Source organism: Phaenicophaeus curvirostris, chromosome 11 (assembly GCF_032191515.1).
Source record: "Phaenicophaeus curvirostris isolate KB17595 chromosome 11, BPBGC_Pcur_1.0, whole genome shotgun sequence".
Classification (NCBI taxonomy): Eukaryota; Metazoa; Chordata; class Aves; order Cuculiformes; family Cuculidae; genus Phaenicophaeus; species Phaenicophaeus curvirostris.
The window spans coordinates 18,252,630-18,274,578 of record NC_091402.1 but is presented as its reverse complement, the minus strand read 5'-3'; the positions used below and the strand labels follow the sequence as shown (position 1 = coordinate 18,274,578).

The window sequence follows — 21,949 nt, the reverse complement described above, 5'->3', positions numbered from 1 at the left end:
CCTCGACCATCGATGTGTAGGTGAGAAAGGCTGAGGACACATTGGTTTGACTAGATTTCATCCCAGTGTGTTTCATTTCTGTTGAGATCCAAGTGCTTTGTGAAATCAATATGAATTCGAAGGGATTATTGTAAGAGTAGGAGAAAGGAATAAGGTGCAATAATGTCAAAATATGGCATTTAGCTTTATTTGAGGTGTCATTATTTGGATTTATTTTGAAACAAGGTATCCTTTCAAGAGGTGGTTTTGCTTTATTCTGTTCTAACACATAATGCAAATTCAAAAAGGCAGTTTTATTTAAATGCCTGAAACTGAGGGGAGCAGGTTTTTACCATCCTCCTCCTGAGAACTGTACATATTGGAATTTTGGTTCTAACTCAAAGCGATGCTAAACTTAAAAATCCTTTCAAAATAAGGCTTAACATTTCTCACAGCTCTCTTCATAAAAAGCTGAATGTTGAAGTGATAATGTACAGAACAAAGAACACTTAGTATAAACATTTAGTTTGTACTAAATAAATTACATTTGGTATTAGAGTCACGTTATTGGTGACAGCTCATACAGCCTGCACCCTCCTCCTGTAATGCACCAGAAAGAAGTAAATATACATTGTTGGGGAAAAAAATACTTGTCTTTTGTCAAAGAGCCCAACTGCTGTCAGCAAACATATTGTGGGAATATGGATCTGGAAACAAACAGATCATTAGAGGGTAAGTTAAGGTTTTGTGATTTAATTCTAAACATGTTGAGTGAGGGAACCCGAGATGTGCAATGCCAGGAAACTCTGCACCAGGAGTATTTTTTTTTCTGTAATGAAGGCTGGTATTTTTATTGAATACAACGTGCTTTGGGTGACAAAGCTGGCTACATATGGAAAATATGAAGGACTCACTGGAGAATTATGAAGATCACTTGATTAGATGTAATGTTGCACCAATGTAAGTTTTACATTCTTTCCTTTGTGGAAATTATTCATCCATTTACAGAACCTTATTAACAAGGTACAATAATTTTCCAGCATTAAAAGGAGAATGTATAGGGAAGGACCTCTGCTTGCACAGCCAGACGCGACTGGGGCTTGTGCAGTCACATCTCTGGTTGGATTACACCCATGCTTTGCTCTTTTCCAACTATAATGGGATTGAGAAAATAAAACACCTTCCCCAGTCAGAGTGTGCTTGGGGGAGAGAGTCTGTGCAGGGTCACGGTGCTGCTGGAGCCGCTTCGCCTGAGGACCATCAGGAAGCTGGAGGACCTCTTTGGAGGTCTCCTAAGAGGACCTGGATATCATCTGTGGAGTCCTGAGAGGGCCTCGCCGCTGTAGAGAAATGCAGTTAGAGGTGGCGGGGCGCTGGGAAGGCTCCTGTCCCCCCAGATTAGACATTGGGGTGGGCTGAGTGACAGCGACCAAGCTTACGCCTCTTCTGGGCTTTCATTCTTCTGCCTCATCTCAAAAGTCTCCCTCCCTGTTTCTAGACACGTGGCTGTGGAATGGACATCCCCATCTGCCCCAGCCCCTGCTCTGCAGGGACAGTCGCGAGGCAGGCTGAGTCCTTGTGTGTTTTGGCAGATGCTGGAGCTTTGCTCTCTCAAGGAAAAGCTGCTTTGGTCTCTCCCCTCCCCACAGCCAGACAGCTACTGTCTTGGCCCTACAGCTCTTTTAATGGCAGCCTGGACTGATCTGTTGTACGAAAAAGGAGAGGGTTAGGGCGAGGGAGCAGCAGGACATCTCCACCTCAGAGTCCACCACGGCACCCACATCGGCCTGGAAGCCTTCAAAGGCTGCTCCTTTATCCAGCACCTATCTCCAGGGAGCTTTCTTCAGGCAACAGAGCTCTGGACACCTCTCCCTTTAATGGTTTCCTATGTGCTGAATATCTCTTGTGGTGGTCAACCTTGTCCACTTGCCACTTCCCCTCCAGCACTGCCCAAACATGTTGTGGTTTTCCCTAAAATTCAAGGATCTGCTTCCTGTGATGCTCCAAGAATGAGTGTCCTGCCTGCACCATTAAGGATATAAGCAGGATATGAGAAGAGGGAGGAGAAAACATTCATTTCCCAAAGTCTTTGACAACATAGCATAACGCTTCTCTTCCTCAGGAGTAGAAAGATGCTCTTTTTTTATTTTTTTTTTTTAAGTAAATCTGGCCGCAGCCCCACAGGCTGTTTGTGGCTGGGAGAGACCCTCCCTGGGGCGATGACGGGGCTCACACTTGGAGGTGGCTTCAGCAGCCCCTCCTGCTCCAGGCCCTTTAGCTGCTACACGCCGAGAGCGTCTCTTCTCTCACCCAGCCCTTCCGCTGTGCTAGCTGTGATGTGGTCAGACCGCCAGTTACTTAAATGTTGAGTTTTATTTGCTGTTAATTTTATAGCGAGGCAGAGGTTGATCAATACTTACTGCTATTTCCTGTTATTTCTCACAATGTTGGTTCAAATTGTTATTAAAAAACAGCCTCTTTCTGAAAAAAAAACAGCCAGCTCTGTGAATCCAGCCCTGAACCCAGGGTGGTGGTTACGAGGGATGCATGGGAGGTACCAACACTCATCACAGGGTGAAGGAGCAGCTTTTTGCTGCCCTTCTTTTCTGCCTAAGAGAGAGCACTGATGCAGGAACAGGCTGCAAGAGCATGGGAGCACCCCCTGGAGATGCTGGGCTGCAGCAAGAAGATACCAGATGATGGTTTCAGAAAATCTAGACATCGAGCTCCGAGGTTCAGACGTGGTAATGGCCAGGATAATGTGTTGTTTATGGCAAACAGGCATCTGCAGTGGCCTCGAAGGTCTGGATATCCGACCGCCCTGCTACATGCATTAGAACTCCTGTTAAGGGTTTCGGCCCCAAATTCAGCCTCTAAAGCCAAATGGTGATGGTATCACATTCGCTTTTCATTTCTGGGTGGGCACTGTGCCCGTGCAGTTATAACACAGCTGATTCTGATTTTCGTATAGTTCATTGTTTACTTATGACTTACTATAAAGCGGAGCTTGTCTTATTTATGAGCAGCCATGAAGATATGGGATTTCATCCACTGGGTGATGACTCATTCATGGGGTTGGACTCTTTAGCTCCTAATACGTGACATATTTTGGAGTACTGGATGAACATCATTTCTATGTGAGCCCAAATTAAACGTAGTGAATGGAAATAATTAGGTATTTGTTTTTAAAATCACATTTGTAACTGAGTTTGTGCTAGTTCAGCTCCCGGCTCATCCCACCGATGTGCACAAGGGCAGGATGAGCAGCCGTGCGGGCTCGGTGGAGAGGTGATGAACAGCTTTTCAGAGTCGGATGTCTAAGCATGTCAGGGGCGACTTTGCTTTGTTTCTGTTGCACAAGGAAAAGCTTTGAAGCGCAGGAGCATTTGAGACTTTCTATGAACTTTAACGACTGCAGCATTTCTTGTGCTGCTGCAAACAATTTGAGAAACTAATTTGTAAAATTGCTCATAAATACCTCATGTTCTTTCTGTAATAATAAAGCGCCTTGGCTGGAAAAACAAATACAAATCTTCAGAAAGAGCAGCTCAGCAGGAGAGTCCTTTAGCTGCTCTCGTCTTTAGCTGCTTTCCCCTCCCGTGGGCGCGTCATGCCCAGGGAGTTCAGCAGGAAGGATTCATGCACAGTCAGAAATATCGCCCCTGGTAACACTCGACTACGTAATGGAAACAAAAAGTTTTCTAAAACCCTTTCCCCCCTCCTCCTGCCCAAGGCTCTCGGGGATGGGACAGGTACCATGGGAAATGTCAGAGTGGCTTTGTCACAGCCAGCGGTTGTTATGGCTTACAAGTTTTTGCAGCCAGGAGCCCTGCCAGCAGAAATTTATGCCTCCATTTCAGCGGTAACGATGTTTCCCAGAGCTTTTGGCTGGCGAATGGCTGGGAGGCAGTGGCAGGGCGTGTGGGGGACTCGCCATGACATAACCGCATTCCTGCAGCATTAGGAGATATTCCCAGGCCTCGGCCGGGGCAGCACATCCATGCCCTTCCCTGCCTCCCACCCTGCAGCAGTTCTCGAGGCTCGAGGAGAGCGAGAGAACCCTTCACCTATGCCGAGTGGGGGGGATTTTGATCAAATTAACCCAATAATCCGTTTTGCTGGGGTTTATCCCTGCTGGGAGCGTGAGAGCCGGCTGGTGACATGTGCCCAGCAGGGCGAGGAGCATCCGTAAGGACAAGTTTTATGCCAGCCAGGGCCCCATGGCGTGGGCAGCAACAGGTGGCAGCACTGTAAAATGTTCACATGTGGGGCTCAGCACCCCCGGGCACCTCCTTCCAGCACCGGTTCTGCTCCAGGACCATGCACCGAGCACCGGGACCCTGCCAGCCCCCTGCTCAGCCCTGCACCATCAGGCTCGGTCCTGCACGGGACACCCACTCGTGGTGGCTGTTGTCTCGCCGTGTCCCACCCGGCTGCATGCACACGGCAGAACCACAGCGTGCGGCTTTGTTTCTAACCCCCAGATCTCTTCCAAGACTTCTAGCCAGCCCTGGGTTGAAGAACCCTCTGCAAAGCCCTCTAGGGCAGTGATCCCTTCGTTCTCCAAGGTCGGCAGCTAAATGAACTTTGTGCTAATTAGTGTTTCTAAGAGCTGTTAGAGGGGTTGGGATTTGCTGGGAAGGGAAACTGAACTGCACCAGCCGCTGCTCTCCTGAGAGCCTTCTAGGCTGGAGCAGAGATGACAAAGCCATTTTCCAGTTGCACTTCACCAGTTTGCAACTATTTCACTGTGCTCCCCACCTTTGCTACTGGGAATTCTCTGCTGTCAAGGAACTAAGGAGAAAATTGCCCTGTATGGTCCCCGTGCCAGCTGGGCACTGGCAGCACCAGTGTGATAACGGTCAGCTTCATCTTTTTCTCACAGGATCCAAGGTTCTTGCTGGGGAGTCTTCCCAGCCGCTGCTCCCGGAGCAGATGGACATAACTCAGGTGCGCCGGCACGTGGCTTGCTCGGTGAACACTTTAAGACACGGTCGTATCAGGAGCTTGCCAGCCCGCGATGACTGGTGCTACAAGGACCAAAGTCCATGCACAACGACAAAGAAGTTTGACATACAAAGTTCAACCCAAAAGAGATATATCCAGAAGGCTATTGCCATGGGGAAAGTAGAACACAGGGGCTTCTTGAGGGTTTGCCTGGCCCTGCTGGCACGTGTTGCAAAGCGGGGCGGGTTTCTGGTCCCCGGAGGAGCTGCTTCCAGCTCCGTCCCAAGGCTTGAGCCTCAGGGAGGCCAAAAGCAAACAAGGGCCATAGGAGACACCCTGGCAACCACGGTGCTGTTCCCGTGCAAGCACCCAGTGCCTCTGAGAGGTCAGTGGTGATAACCCTGCAAGGCTCCTGCGGTCCTGCCTGGGCACTGTGGGGCTCCTCTGTAGCACAACTGGCCTCAGCTGGATCACCTCCGCTGTTCTAAAGATAAAACCACTCGCCTGCGGCTGCTGTGGTTTCTCATTCTTCCCTCTCCCTTCTTTAACACCACCATTGCAGCAATAGGGCTGCTGGGACTAAGGCACAGTGACCACCCTGCAGCTACGCCCCAGCCCTTACACTATATTCTTGCTCTGCTTCTTTTAGCAGGTGTGGGCTTGGTAGGGCTCCTTTTTTCCCCCTCTGGGTCACTCCAGCCTCTCTGTTGGTGTTTTAACCCACAGGGAAGCCATGGTGCGTATGGCTTACAAGGACGAGGCGCTGCAGCAGGGGGCTGATGTGCAGTGCCAGCTGCTGCACAACGGCTGCATTGCCCTTTGCCATACACTGTTCCAGGAATGAAAAGGATCTACATTTAATTTTTGGTCCTTTTCACTTGTACAGTGTGTGACTGGGCTCGTTCTTGATATTATCTCCCGTTTCAGGCCTCTGTCAGGTACACAAGGAACAAGAGGCACCATCTGCCCCACTAGCTCCACCAGTAACAACACCTTTCTGAAGCCACCTGTCCCAGTAGCATACTTTTCATTGTTTTGTTTTCTAGCTGGTGATTTTGGAGCTGTTTCACAAAATCCAGGAATCAAGTAGCAAAGCAAGCGAAGCAAGCAGGAACACGGGAATCGCAGGCTTTGCCCTACAAGCCAAGGGCAGAGCTAGAGCAGAGCAGAGGTCCTCACAAGTCAATCTCACAGTTTGTAGGAAAAATTTACACCCAGAAAATCTCCTGGGAACAGGTAAGGCAGAGGTTGTCCTGTGAGGATGGACAATCTGCTCAGCTTCCTTCTTACCCTGTTTTTTTCCCATCTGGGGCTCTGGTTTCTCTGGACAAACCCTGGGGAACCATTCCTGGACCCCCAGCCCCCAAGTTCCTGCTGGAGGCTGTGGCAGCACCCACAGCACAGGGTTTCCCAAGCTGCTGCCTTTCTCCTACCCACCCCTGGGATGATGCCTCCCATTATTTTCTGGGACAGAGACAACACCCTGCCCTTTTCTTCCAACTGGTGCTTCTTGCACCCACCTCTCATCTCCTCTCCTCCTCTCAGGGTGTTGCTGGGCAGAGCTCAGCCAGGGGACATTGTTATGCTGCAGCACATTAGCAGCAGAACCAACAACTACGAGTGGGGAACGGTGGCTCGAGGCTGGTGACTGCTGGCCAGGTCCAAGTGTTTCTCCTCCACTCTTTATTATTCCTAATTCTCACCCAACCCGGCATGATGCTGCCCACGGAGGCCTCTGCCGTTCCTTTCGGCTCTGCAACGTGTTTAAAAGGTTAACTCCCTTTTGAGCAGAGAAATGCCCCCAAATATATGGCCTCACGCATACAAGCATTTATGGAGGAAGTTAAATCCTCTAATTGCTTGGCTGGATCAAGACCAGGCTGCCAGCACGGCGCTGGGCTGAGCAGCAGAACAATGTACAGCCCTCATGTCCTTATGCACCAGCCAAGGCTTATCAGCCCGTGTAGGGGCTAATAAAGTAGCTTTCAAAATGAGTCAGTAGGCTTAAGGCTTCTTATGCAAGATTTCTGTCTGGGAATATTTTTGTGAGAACTGTTTTAAAAAAAAAAAAGAAAGGAGAGCGACTTCAGCTTTCTGCAGAAAGCAAATCCATTTAAACTGGTTTTTCGATTGATTATTCACCATCATGAGAACACCACAGAGGGGATGGTAGATCAGAGTGCCGTGTAGCATCATGCCTTTCTTCTGAAATAGCAGGGATGCGTGTGTTTTCGCTCTGTGCACTGGCATTCTCATCTGTGTGGCTGCTGCATCCTTGGGAACGTGCCAGGGTTGCTGAAAATCCTCCCCCTTTGGTTCCACATAGGTCAACAGTTTTGTTTATGTCACACAGAAGGGCTTTGGCTTGTTTAAAAAAATATACACTATTCCCCTGGAAGGTGTTCCTTCCTACGCCTCATCCAGCTGTCCCGAGGAGGAGCTTGGCTGCTCCTCTGCAGTCAAACGCAACCATTCATCTGTACCCCAGGTTAAAATAACTCCTGAGGAGCAAATGGTGAACACCTGGAATTTCATGCAGTCCAGGAGCTCTGGCAGATATGAGATGTTTTATTCTGATTTTACACTGGTTTTGTCATTCCTGAGAACTCCAATTCATGGAGTAAGAGAGCAAGAAAAGAAGCTCAAATCCAATAAAAAAAAAATGGTTGTCCCATCTCAGAAGGAGAGCGCTGGTTACTCTGGATGCAAACACAAGCAGTAGGTAAAGCTGGAAGCAAGCGGAGAAAATGTCTAATGAGCTGTGTGCCTGCGCTATCTGATACGGGCAGGAAGCTGTGATTAGCTGCACACTGGAGCATTGTGTGGTTTTGTATAGGATCTGACTTCTCAGGTCATGAAATCAGATCCTGAGTTATTTTAAAAATGCGTTGCTATTTCAAACTATTTTTCAACTTCGTGTTTGATATGTCAAGTCACGTTTATTTGGGTAAGCTCCATTTTGCTGGGACACCCACAGTGTGGCCGTGGCTGCATTCCTGGTGCTCGGTGGGGTTCCTGGCCGAGAGCAGGCACTGTTCTGGGGATATTTGCATTGCCAGACATCGTCATCGTCACCTTTCTTCAGATTTTGCAAAAAGAAAGATTCCTATCCATACCTGAGAGTATACATTTCTCACTTAAAGACATCTTCGCCAATTAGAAGTGAAAGTAAACAGTTTATAAAGACATCCCCCCTTTTCCCAGATACCAATTCCTTCTAAACTCCTTCCTTTACTTCTTAAGAGCCTTAAGGAAAAAATAGATGAATTTCAATAAGAACAAACAAAGGTGGGATTTTGGACAAAGGGAATACCCTGTCCTTGCTCTTCCAGTTTGTGCTAAATGAATCCCAGTTTGGTTGTCTCCCCCGGTTTCAGCTGTCACATTGCTTTTGGGCCTTTTACAGCCTGTGTCAAGACCAGAGCTTCAAATTCCAGCTGCAAATCTCTCTGGGATCCAAAGCAAGAGAAGCACTGTAAGCTCTGGCAAAGCACTGAGTATGCAAGATGGATAGCGGATTTTGGCAGCAGTTTCAGCTTCTGGATACATGCATAATGCAGCGAGACATACATATATATAAATATATTTTTATATATTTATATATATAATGCAGCAAGACCTCTATGTACAGAAGAAAAATCATATTCTTCCAGATACAGAGAGTTGAAAAAAATATCCTGGACACAACTGCTACTACAAGCAACTGTTGCCTAAAGAGACTTTTGAATAGTAGATTTTAATACAAATTCCAGGACAAGTCTTATATTTTTCAGCATGTTTCTAGAGCTTTCTCTGCTTAAAGACATCCCTCTGTCCAATATGGTCTGAGCTGCTGCTGCTTGCTCCTGTATTGCTGTCTTCCCTGGATAACAGAGGTAGGAGGAAAAAGAAGATGGAAAAACTCAGAACAAGTTGTATCAAATGTCCCACACAATATTTGTTGGATGCAGAACTTCCTTGCCTTCCATAGAGCTGCCAAATAAGGAAAATGCTATCCATGATGCAATCCATCGAAGTCATGCTTTGACTTGAACGACTTGTCTCAGTTTTGCTCCACTTGGTAGGGATCACGGTAACAAAAGGAGAGGCTTAACAGCTACCTCATCAATCAAGAAGAAACACTTCTATTGTCTTTTAGAACCCAGTAAATAGCGTACAGGGCAAAGAAAATATGTGGTGAATTCAGGAATCTTTGATGAAGGAGGATAGATGCTGCTCCTGGGGACCTGGCGGTGACCGCTGAGCCAGGATCGGTTCTGCTGGCTGTGCAGCGATGCCATTTATGGTCACTTAGTCATGAAATCCCATTGAGTTATGGTGTCTGCGGCTTCTGAAAAACCAAACTACTTTGAGTGTTAGCTTCTCTTCAACTTTACTGGCTGAGTGCTGGATTAGTGGATGAGTCTTTCTGTGGCATCGTGGGGATTAGCATCTGCACAGTATTTTGAATGTGCTCTCATTTATTTTATGGCATTTGTTGCACGCGGCTTTTGTTGCAGTGCACAAAGCTGTCCTGTGTTTGTGTGCCAAAAACTTATAAATATTTAAAGTCTCCTGACAAATTTCTAAAGCTATCTGGGTGCTATAGCCTGTGGCCCAGTTATTCTTTTTCCAAGCTTCCACATCCCCAGGGTACAAACTCTCATAACACAGTGACTTTGACAGAAACTTTTGGAAAGGATGGAGACATCTTGCTGGCTTTTTACCACACGTTTCTGCTGAGATGTGATGCATCTTCAAAATAATTTCTGTGGAGTTAGTTGTAGTGTGGGAAGAAAAGAATCATTGCTCCTCATGTATTAGCAGCACCACTGAAGTCTTTAAAAGACCATGTTTCTAGCTGCAAAGATCCTCCGAGAGGTGATAACTGAACCTCAGCCTGCCAGAGGCAGGGAAAAGCCCTTCTCCCTGCAAAGACTCAGCTCTGAATGCTCAGCCACAGCCTATTCCTGCTTTAAGCAAACTGTGCAGATGTTGGCTTAATACTTGATATTAATTCTGATTCTTGTTCTCTTACGATCAAAGCAAACTGTTGCTGAATTATGCGTCAAGAAGAGACCACGTACAGTGTCCCAAATGGCTGCGATCGCTCATAAATAGCCCCTGATTTGGGAGCATCCAAGAATGTATCATCACATAAGAGCGTGATAAAGCTGATCATCAGGCTTCATTAGTCACCCCTATCATGCGCTGCCTGTCCACTGATGTCAGCGAGGGCCTGCAATGCCACTCCCCACGGCCTTCTGCTTTTGCAAGCCAGGCTTAAACAGACCTTTCCTGAATGAAACAGCTGCTATTTCCCCCTGCTATTAGGATGCTCCAAAAATCTAGTGGCAACTGCCCCCTACAAAGTCCTACAGTACACTTCCAGGGCCCCCAAAAATGCGATAAATAATCTGTGCTGAGATTAAATTTCCACTAAGGATTGTCACGGATCCCAGCAAGCCCAGCAGCAGACCTGTAAAGGCCACTCAACTTTTATTTCCCTTTACAGTTTGAACTGCTGCTCAATTTTTTATTCCTCCCTACGAAGCAGCTCCCTGTAAATTCACAGATCCCAACACCACATTCCCGTTGGAGAGACATTTTTCAATGTCATTTTGCTAAAAATAGAGAAACCAAATGCCATTCCAATTCATTCCATTTGTCAAGGCTGCGTTTTTAAATGCAGAATATTCTGAGCAGCTCTGTGATAAAACAGTAAGTATGGGGCAGTGGAAGAACTCTGCTGAATAAACGGGGTCTTTTTAAGTCCTGTGTTGCAGTGAACGATCAAAAAGAGGGAAGAGTACTTTTAAAACAATGGAAAAAATTCAATGCTCTGTTTTCGCAACTGCTTAAAGAGCAATGACAGTGTTCTTCCTTCCTTATATATGCATCTAGTGAGCAAAGGAAGAGCCAGAATGGAAAGATCCTAGTCATACAGGGCAAATTAAAAGGAAAAAGTCTCTGCCTCACAGCGCAGTGTTGAAATCTCCCTCTCTCTCTGCATATGTCCACACAAACATCCACCCGTATAAATATACACACAAGGTATTTCTGCAAGGCACGTATTACTTCATTTGTAATAATATACAATACCAAGATGGTATTCCAGCAGTACGGATCCACGGGTTAGCTTGTTCTTACTTCTCTGATGAAACTTGAAACACACGTTCACTTGTGTTGAAGTGTCTTCCAACCTCATTTCAAAGGAAATCCAGTTTTTAAGGCCAAACACGACCCCCTAGAACAACCCGGTGTGGAGGGGCATGAGGGAACACTCATAAACTGCAGATTATAAGGCATCGATGCCAGAGGAGCTGGCTGGCACAGCAGTCACTGCCACAGCCAGGTGCCACCCCTGTGGCCAGGCAGCTCTTAGAGACAATGCTTATCCCACGTTGATCTCAAACACCCATGGAGGCGATGCCTGCGTGTAGGAGTTCAACCAGAAACGATCATGGCTGGGAGGGTCATCTACGAATGGGAAGGAAGGATGGAAGGGAACAGAATTTGTTGCCCAGAGCAGAGATTCTGCTGCTTTTCATTCTCTTCCCATAAAACAGTCTTTGTTTCCCAATAATTGTGAAAGCAATCAGGATACAAAAAGCTGAATTCTATCCAAAATGCCCATTTTTGCCAATGCCCTTCTCCGGAGGTTGATGTGGTTGATGTGGTGAGCTGGGCTTACAGCTGCACGCCAGCGCTTCGCTGAGCGCTTCACATCTGTTTACGTGCCTGAACGCTGCTGGCAGGGTGGATGGATGGATTGATGGAGCAGCACAAAACCACTCGAAGAACCCGATGTCCTTATGTGTGCAGAACATGTCGTTGCACAATATGTCGTTGGGATGAAAATTTTCTTTACTGGGTCTACGGAAAAAATGACTTATACTGAAAATTGTAGTGAAATATTTAAATTAAGGTCCTGATTCTGCCTTTTTCCTGTTTAACTTTTACTCGCTTCTTGTGTTACAGAAAAAAATAGCTGAAGCTTCAACTTTCAATGTGGCCTGGGCACAAAACAATATTAAAAAGACTGTGCATTACTAGATGAAAAGGAACTGAAATTGAAATGTTATAAGCAATCGGATAATGCAGATGTGGAATGGTTGCTAGGGAGTCCCAACCCAGGCCAGAGTCAATAAGCAATTAGCATCTGTTAAAACATGAAGTATAGGATGATGGAAGAAATAGCCCTTGAAAAAAAGGCTCAGCTCCATGTTTCCCACCTGCTTTCCCCTGGGCTGCTGGTGGAGGCACAGCCTGTCCCGGTTGTGGCACCTCTATGGCCCGTCACTGAGTTTACTCTATAAATAAAATCTCTTGGTTTAAGTCAGTTTTTAATCAAATCCTTCTTGCTGCGTGGCTGAATAACTTGAGGAAAGGACAGTGGCTTCTGTGCCATGAGGTCTTACCCTTTCAGTAACTTAAATCTGCTCTCTGATTTCTTTGATAGTTTTATAACAGGAGGTGATGCTGCGCGCTGGTTGGGGAGCAGTGGAAATTTAAGCATAATTCCCACTTAAACTCATCACTTTTGCTTCTTTCTCATTTTCTTGTGAACAAATTTATCTAATCAAACTTAGATAGCTTGGGGGAGGGAGTTGTTAAGTCACTGGGGAGGAACCACAGTGCCGCAGTTTAGTAAGGGCATTAGAATAAAACTCTTGAAAGAAAATGAATAGGAATAGGAATAGGAATAGGAAAAGGAATAGGAAAAGGAAAAGGAAAAGGAATAGGAATAGGAATAGGAATAGGAATAGGAATAGGAATAGGAATAGGAATAGGAATAGGAATAGGAATAGATTGAAAGGAACAGGATTGATAGGAATGGTTGGACTCAATGATCCGGTGGGTCTTTTCCAACCTGGTGATTCTATGATTCTAAAAATGTTGGAAATCTATATTCTAATTTTAGTGGCGAGTGGCTACGGTCATTTAATTAATTTAGACTTTATTGATTGTGCTTTAATGGATTTGTTTTCTCTGACAGACTCTCACATCTTTTGGTGTGACGGCCTTGCTGTCAATCGATACGTGTGCATAGACTTCGTTTGACATCAGTGGAGCAGCTCCTGGCAGCGAAGCCAAGACCGTAAGTGTGCCCGGGATCATCCCGACGGGACAGCAAGCGGGTGGCACGGGCACCCCTCGGGGCAGGGACGCGCAGAGACACCTCGCTGCAGCTTTCACTGACCTGGGGAGCGTCATGAGATGTCTGGGCAATCCGTAGAGTCAGCGTGTAGCAAGACGGGATCGTTTTGTTGACTCTTTGCTGTCATCGAATGAGTCAGCGGCAAGTCACCGTCTTGTCTGTTGGCAGGGAGTGGCGCAGCAGGAAATCAGTCACCAGAGTGGGGGGAAGCAGGAGAGAACCCCCCCGAGAATCCAAGCCTCGCTTGGTTGCTTTTTGAGGTTTCTATTTTCTTTAAATGGTGGATAAAATCACATGTATCAGTAGAGAGGGTGCTGTGCCTTAGCACCCTAACCCTCCGTGAGCACCATCAGCTTCTGCTGACCCAGGCTGTACTTTGCACGGTGCTCCCCACGGCTGCCGTATTTTACAGATGTGCACGGGGAATCCCTCCCAGCCCAGAGGTTGGGCTCTGCTGGCCTCTGCCCCCCTGGCCCACGCTGTGTTGTCCTCCCGTGGCTGCATTTACCCCCAGCCGCTCCCTGGCTGGTGGCGTTACCTGTGAGCCATGTTGAGGATTTTGGTGGTTTTAGTGGTCCAAGGGGGCTGCACCCCTGGCTAGGACCCCTATCCTTGCAGTGGGGGCTGCGCTGCAAGCCACGCTGTGGATTTGGGTTGTGTTAGTGGTCCAAGGGGGCTAGCACCCCTGCTATGACCCCAATCCCTGCAGCAGGAGCTTTGCTGTGAGCCATGCTGAGGATTTGGGTTGCTTTAGTAGTCTGGGGGGGCTGGTACCCCCTGCTGTGACCCCAATCCCTGCAGTGGGGGCTGCGCTATGAGCCATGCTGTGCATTTTGGATGCGTTTTGTGGTGTGAGGGGTTTGGCATCCCTGTCCATGACCCCTGCCTGTGCAGCTGTGCCACGGGGGCTGCACTGCAAGCCATGCTGAGGATTTGGGTTGTGTTAGTGGTCCAGGGAGGGCTGGCACCCCTGCTATGACCCCTGCCCGTGCAGCAGGGGCTTTGCTGTGAGCCATGCTGAGGGTATGGGTGGTTTTAGTGGCCTGGGGGTGGCTGGCATCCCTGACTATGACCCCGACCCCTGCAGTGGTGGCTGTGCTGCAAGCCATGGTGAGGATTTGGGTTGTTAGTGGTCCAGGGGGGCTGCCACCCCTAGCTATGACCCCTGCCCCTGCAGTGGGGGCTTTGCTGCGAGCCATGCTGAGGATTTGGGTGGTTTTAGTGGTCCAGGGTGCGTGTGCAGGGAGGCTGGCACCCCTGCTATGACCCCTATCCCTGCAGTGGGGGCTTTGCTGCAAGCCAAGCTGAGGATTTGTGTGGTTTTAGTGGTCCAAGGGGGCTGCCACCCCTAGCTATGACCCCTGCCCCTGCAGCGGGGGCTTTGCTGCGAGCCATGCTGAGGATTTGGGTGGTTTTAGTGGTCCAGGGGGGGCTCCAGCCCTGCTATGACCCCCTATCCCTGCAGCGGGGTCTTTGCTGTGGGTCGTGCTGCGGATTTGGGTGGGTTTAGTGGTCTGGGGGGTCTGGCAGCCCTGCTGTGACCCCCATCCCTGCAGCAGGGACGGCGCTGCGAGCCCCGCTGAGGATCGGGGTGGTTTTGGTGGCCCGGGGGGGCTGTCTCCCGGCGATTGCCGGGGCGCTGCCGCCGGGGCAGGTGCGGGGGGGCCCGGGGCAGCCCGGCCCAGCCCCGGTGCGGCCGAGGGCGGCGCCGCTCCCGCAGGATAAAGGCTGCGCGGCGGCGCGGGGCGCGCAGAGCCGGGCCCCGAGCGCTGAGCGAGCGCGGCCCTCCCCGCAGGCGGATCAAGGAGCAGCAGCAGCAGCAGGAGGAGGAGCGGATCCAGGAGGAGGAGCGGAGCTCGCCATGAGCACGCAGGCGCGGGGCCAGGGCGGTCGCAGAGCGGCGGAGCCCGACGGCGAGATGCCGGCCACCGAGAAGGACCTGGCGGAGGATGCTCCCTGGAAGCGGATCCAGCAAAACACCTTCACCCGCTGGTGCAACGAGCACCTGCGCTGCGTCAACAAGCGCATCGGCAACCTGCAGCACGACCTGAGCGACGGGCTGCGCCTCATCGCCCTGCTGGAGGTGCTGAGCCAGAAGCGCATGTACCGCAAGTACCACCAGCGTCCCACCTTCCGACAGATGCAGCTGGAGAACGTCTCGGTGGCCCTCGAGTTCCTGGAGCGGGAGAGCATCAAGCTGGTCTCCATCGGTGAGTGCATCCCCAGCGGGCGGGTTTGAGGCTTTTAAAGTGGTTTTATTATTTTTTTTTTTATTTTGTTTTCTTGCGCTGGACCTTTGCCCCTGGGCGCTGGGCGCAGCTCTCGGGAGCCGAGGGGTCGCTGCGGTCTTTTAAGAGCGAGCTTCGGGTCTAAAGCGGCGCGTGCAGCGTGAGCTGCGGGGCTGTGTTCGTAGAATCATAGAATCACCAGGTTGGAAAGGACCCACTGGCTCATCGAGTCCAACCATTCCCATCAAACACTAAACCATGTCCCTCAGCGCCTCATCCACCCGTCCCTTAAACCCCTCCAGGGAAGGTGACTCAACCCCCTCCCTGAGCAGCCTCTGCCAGTGCCCAATGACCCTTTCTGTGAAAATTTTTTTCCTAATGTTCTCCACCTCCCCTGGTGGAGCTTGAGGCCATTCCCTCTTGCCCTGTCCCCTGTCCCTTGGGAGAAGAGCCCAGCTCCCTCCTCTCCACAACCTCCTTTCAGGTGGTTGGAGAGAGCAATGAGGTGTTATCCCATCCGCCCCGCTCTCCTAGGTGAGGTTTTGGCTCAGGTGTAACACCCGCAGAGCCTGAGCGGGCTGTCCCCAGTGCAGCTCCAGCATGTAGGGATGCAGCATGCAGGGATCCCCAGCCCAGGGATGCAGCCGGGGCGATGCTGGGTGAGCCTGGCAGTGGTCGGGAGCTGGAGACCGGCTCTCCTGGACTGAGCCCTGGGGAGATAAGGCTGCCGGAGGCTCTGGAGGAGCCTGAGAAGGTTTCTTGTACTTGCTACAGCCCGGCCTTCAGGTGGTGTGGATGCTCGCATAAGTGCGGTTGCAGCTCTTGAACAGACTGCGCATTCTCCTTGCTCTCTCTGCTGTGGTAGAAAACTCCGGAGAACCTCTGCTGATTCTCTGGGAGAAGTGGTTTGAGCTACTGCCTGCCCTGCCTGGCACTAGGTTGGACTCTGTGTGCTGTGTCGGAGGGTGCGATTTCTGGATAACTGGTGCTCTGCTCAGGAAATGAAAGCTGTTTGCATGCATGTCGGATTGCAGATGATCCCACAGGAATGCGTGTGGTGACTGGGGAATAGCTCAGGTGTGGCTGCAACAGTCTCTAAAGCAATAATTTGAATGCCTGAGATCTCTGGGAAGGAATGCTGAATGCCTTTTCTAGCTCTCTGCCAGATAACTCTAATTACTGCCTCCTGATGACTCTGGCCTCGATTAACTGCACAGCTGAATTTGGGTGAGCGTGGATCTGCGCAGTTGCCTAAAACTCTTGGCCAAGGTGGAAGCTGTTTCCTTTCAGAGGCTTTAGCTACAATAGTAAGAAAATATAAACTTCTCCAGTTTGGGAGAGACCTCTCTGGAAACCTGTGGCTGGGTTGAAAAGGTGGGTGCCTTGTTGTTCTTCACTACCAACATGTAAAAGCAGCTTTGAATTAACGAGGGCTCTTGGGTCCCAAATGGCTGATTATCCTCTTGAGGAAGGACGATGAGGGGACACAGCTATTGTACTTTCAGCTGGGAATAGAGCTGGTGCTAATTCCTTACTCAGAGAAGCTCTCCCTTTGCTCCCAGTGGGGTTCGAATTGCAGCTGCTGACTCCTGGGCTGAGCTTGCTTTCGCTCACCTTTCCTCTTCAGCTGCTGGAATAGCTCCTTACCAGCCACAATGCTAACACCAGGCCAGCGCTCCCTTCCTATTGTATTGTTTGCCCTAGAAAAATGTTCCTGCCCTAGCTGCCTTCCTATTTGTGTGCAGGACTTCCCGAGGGCTGTGGGTTTGGGAGATCAAGGTTAGTCTGGTCAGGCCTGGCTTCCAGCAACTTCCTTTCTAGAAACACTGCAGCTGCCTTACAGGATTAGACAGATCTGCAGGGTGGCTGTAATCATTTAAGTCTTGTCTAACTGTTTTGCAGTTTATTTGCATTGTGTTGGCTCTTAAACTAAAGAAAGCAAACCAACAAAAACCTCAAAGCAACAGAACCAATCCACCCAAAATGAAACCAATCAACCAACAAACCCCCAAAACCCCACCCCAAACCAACCAACTCTATAGCTGAGGCTTTGGAGAATGAAATGGCTGCTAGTGCCTTTTCCATATCCCAGCCCCTTCATAAAGGGGTTTACAGCTCCATCTATGCTGTGCCACCACAGCCAAGTGGTAGCACAGGAGCCCTGCTTTACGTACAGTCCTGGATAAACTGAGCTACTGCTGAAAAAACATCCTGAACACACAAGAGACATTATTGAAGGCAAGCCTTGCCGTGTTCCACATGGTTGGAGGGACTGAAGCCCATGCCACCTCTCCTGGAGGCACGTTATGGGCTGGGATTGCCATCTCTCCAAAGTGTATTTCTCCCTGTGGGTTCTGAAGAACTTGGGGATTTCTTTTTGTTTCTAGTTTTTCATCTCTTCTGTGTTGCTGAACAAAACCAAGGCTGTTATGGGGTCTAGAGCTGCGTGCCACTAAAGGCTTTTAGGCAGAGCACTTTTATGACCAGGTCGGTCTTCAGGGTCTGGGGTGTTTAGGGCCAGCTCTGAGCCAGATCAGCTGGGAAAACCTGACAGCTGTGGCTGCTGGATTTCTGGCATTACTAATGCCACTCTGCTAAGTGGATGCAATGCCTGTTCCAGTTATTATTTAACTTCCAGGAACATTTTGGAGGCCATGTATTATGGCTCAGCTACCGCTGCTGTACTGCAACCACACATTTAAATTTTTTCAGTAGCAAGCTTTTGACATTCAATTTTTTTCCATTTAAATTAAGTCTGCATGTATACAGAGACATCAGTTTAAATTTGTAGTGTTTGACCACAGTCCTTTCTGGATGCACAGTTAGGAATCCAGCCTTTCTCCTGCTGCTGTTACCCTTTGTTTAGTCTCTTCTCAAAGTCTGTTGGTAGTTTTGGGGTGCTTTTTCTTCTAAGTATGAAGTGCCTTCACTTCAGAGGAGACCGCGTGTGTGGTTTACTATAAAAACAGCCTTAAAGAATGTAAGTGCTTTGTTCTGTCCTGCAAAGATAAGGTTGAAAGCTTTGAAAAAGCTGGCTTTAGGGCAGGTGACTTGAACATAGTCTTCTCCTCAATGTGAGGTAGCTTCTGTGCTACTGAAGTGTGAACAAGTGTTAAGTCTAGCTCTTTTTTTGTCTGCTAGACTGAAGATAATTGCAAATTCCTGGGTGCTGAGTGGCGTGTGGCGTGACAGGCGCTGGGGAGTAGGATGCCAGGAATGCAGGGCACAAGGGCTTTGCTCTTGGCTGAAGGAGCTGATGGACTCTGCAGATTACTTTACTTTGTAGAGGAACCACATCATGCCTTGGTAAATGCTGTGGCAAATGGCTGAGAAAGGGGGATTGAAGTAAAGTTGGTACTGGGGTGGCCCCTAGAAACCCTGATACCAGGTAATAATAGTCAACTGATGTAGCTTAGAAACAGAGGACTTCAGTGTCTGCAGCCTGGCAGGTGGTTTTGGGCTGTGACCTGCCAAGCTGCTCCTGAGCTAGCAGCTGGCAGCTCCTAGGTGCATGTTCTGGTGTTTAGTGCCTGTTGGCAGCATCCTCACAGCTGATGCTTGCCTGGCAGCTCTGTTTTGCTGGCAGAGGCAGGATGGGTGCTGAGCAGCTACCTGGTTTGTTTGGTAAAACTGCAATCTTAGACTGCAGCAATCAGATTGGTAAAACTGGAAAACGTGTGGTTTCTCTTTCCTGGTTGTACTCTCACCAGATGAGTAAGCTGATCCGACTTGCCTGCACACCGCAGCGTTGAGTGGTGATGCAGATAGGTGGATGGGCAGGAGAAGCCAGGCCTGTGTGGCACTGAGGTCTGGTATCAGCTTCTGCTACAGCTGTCTGGTTGCTTTGGAGGCCCATCTTGGCGATGATCCATCTTGGTGATGGTTCTGGGTCCCGTTGCAGTGGCTGGAGGGAGTTGAGCCTTGCCAGGAGGGAGGTGGATGAGGAGAGGATGAGGTTATAGTTGTGGTCTGTTGGTACTTACCTCATGGAGACCGTGGTGGTCTTGGGATGTCCCACCTGCAGGGGTACTTTTGGAAGGGATGTCTTTCTGACTGAGCCTAACCTGTATATCAGGTGGGGTTTTGGTTAATGACTGTGTACTTGTTGCCTGCACTCTGCTCTGTGGTGCAGACCTCTGGCATGCTCTAAAGAGGGAATTATCTTGACCTGTGAGTCATTCAAGTACCTCTTGGAAATCTTATTTTAGGAAAACAGTTGAAAACCAATTAACTTTCTTCCCTAGACTGTTGATACGCTTCAGGGTGGCAAAGCAAATCTTGACTTTCTAGAGGAATACTTGTCTCTTCTAAGATGTGATAAATGTATTGTCTTGTACTGCCTAGATCTAGGTGCTTGATAACTGAAAAAAAGAAAATGTGTTTTCAGCCTGTAGACACTTGGGGTCTCTCCCTGTCCCACTCCAGGTGCTATTAACACATCATAAGGAGGTAGTCAAAATACACTTGTATTTTGTCTGCTGCTTACCTGTGACTTCCCTGGAGCCTATTTTCTGGAAATTATCCAGTGTGTCTTGGAAGTAGGTTACTGCTTCTTGGAAATATGACACTTAATCCTTCCCCTAAAATTATTTTTGATAGACTGACAGTGGGCCTCATGGCTGGAGACTGGTGGTGGCTTCAGTTTTTGAGAGTGGTTCGTCTCCTCAGGACCTTCTGTTTCAATAGTTGGGCTGCTTGTCTAAAGAAAAGTGGCTTTGCATGAGCCGTTTGCTCCAAGTTACAGGAAATTTTAAGGTAGCTTATGGAGACTGTTCTTGCATTCTTTTTACATATGAGCGGAAACTTGTAAAGTGATCAAACTTCAGTAAAATTACTTGAGACCAGCTAGACTAATGTGCTGAACAGCTTTTTTATTTAAGGCGCTGAACACTATGCCAGCTATGCAAGGACTGAAGTCTCTTAACTGCTCCATATTCTAATGCCATGTCCTGTATTGACTTACATGGAGATGTTTAAATTTAAATGGGTCTGGATAACTGTTTTTCTAGCTTACCGCTGTAATCTAAGAATGCTTCTGTGTGGCTGTACTTCTGCGTTGCCAGTATTGTTCAGTGTCTGCTTCAAGTGATGTGATGTAAAACATTGATCTCCAAATCCCCCAAGCTGCAGAGGAATTCTGCTTTCTCTGCCCCTCAGGAACAGACTTCAGTGTCTGTCCCAGGGCCTGTTGCTTACAAAGCATCAGGGCTGACTTTGACTCTTGGTGAGGTAGCCAAGACTCTCTGTAGAGGAAACCAGTAGGTTCCTGTGAGATTTTTCTTGGTTTTTTTTGTTTGTTCCCTGATAGCACTGTGGATTCTGTTCCAGAGCACCTGCTCATGGAGAGGGGGAGTCATCTCTGTGCAGGTGCACCCAGGGTAGTGATGGGTGTGCATGGTAGGTGGAAGTAGGTGAGGAGGATGTGTTGCCTTCTGCTTGGATTTGGCAAGGAAAACAGAATTGGGGGTTCCAAGGATGTCTGTGATGGAGGAAGGAAGCTATGAGTAGCGGTTAACTGTCAAGTGAAGAACCCAAAACAATGTCTATGTAGAAAAGGCGAAGGGAAGGCACTGCCTGTCCTTGTAAGGAGGTCTGAGCACTCTTTGCTACAGCCCTTGCCCTATGGCACCACTGACAAGGCTTAGTTTGTTGCAGGCTAAATTCATGCTGAGGGTGGGGAGAGCAGCTGTGTGGCTTCATGTCCTGTTTGGCAAAGTAAGAGTAGCAATTATTATGGAAATACTGTGTCTGTGAAATGTGTGGTAGCTGTTCCTGTATCTATTATTGATTGCTGTAGTGGGGTGTGTGGTGGAGGTGAATACTCACCCGCTCTTCTTGCAGCCACTGCCTGGGTGGGGTGAGTGGAGCTACGCTTGCTCTTCCTGGGAACTTGACCTTGGGCTCAGAGTTGAGGCACGGTTCTTTTTTTCAATGGGCTGAGCAAGCTCTGCATGTTGATTTGGATTAATGCAATGAAGCTCAAGTGATTTCTCTATTTCTTTTCCCCCAAGGTCTTACTTCTGGGGACCCCATACAGATTTCTCCTCTCCAAGGCAGAAGCTTCTGTAGCTTGTGCTTCCTGAGAAAGGACCAGTGTTCTGTAATGCAATAGGGAGGGTACTTTGTTCTGAGTCATCATTAGGAGATAAATCCTAGCTTCTGTATCCACTGCCTTGCAGTGACTGTATCTTGTGTCATAACCAGATAGTTCTCTGGGCTCTAATGTGGTCTCTAACCTGTCTGTGAGCCTCCTTCAGCTTTCTGTCCCTCCTATTACTGACTTGGAGTTTTGGAGGTGTCTGGTAGATTGCAGTGAGGATTGGATCTGCTGTAGTGGCCTTGGGGTTCAGATAATGGATTGCAGTTCCTTGTATAAACACTATTCTTCTGTAAGCAGTTGAAGTCTAACATCCGTAGTGGGATGTATGCAATGTCTGCTTCCTACTGTGCTAGTACATGACAACTGTAATACTCACAACCATGGCAAGAATGAACTGGATTTTTCTTGCGTTAGTGAAAACAAACTAGGCCACTTCAAACAACAGCCAAATGAAGCTTTGCCCAAGCTCCTGGGGAAGCAAAGGTTTCCTTGCATGTCCTCCCTTGTGCTGAGAAATACAACCGACGCTGCCCTGGAGCTGCCTGGGGGTGGGCA

General features: G+C 48.7%; 2 protein-coding genes across 8 annotated transcripts in view; one reads left to right on the top strand and one right to left on the bottom strand.

Moving 5' to 3' along the window:
- The window catches only part of DENND6A (DENN domain containing 6A), a 222,241-nt gene that overhangs the window by 131,174 nt on the left and 69,118 nt on the right, over positions 1-21,949 (bottom strand). The gene's annotated exons all lie outside the window — the stretch shown is intronic.
- Positions 14,885-21,949, top strand: part of FLNB (filamin B) — a 72,741-nt gene continuing 65,676 nt past the window's right edge. For 3 of the 5 annotated variants that reach the window (XM_069866155.1, XM_069866154.1, XM_069866153.1), the window contains exon 1: positions 14,900-15,276. In XM_069866155.1, the coding sequence (XP_069722256.1) occupies positions 14,928-15,276 (349 nt within the window). In that variant the 5' untranslated portion in view covers positions 14,900-14,927. Of the gene's footprint in view, positions 15,277-21,949 lie in introns of all 5 variants that reach the window. The other 2 variants (XM_069866152.1, XM_069866156.1) reach the window with 2 other exon arrangements.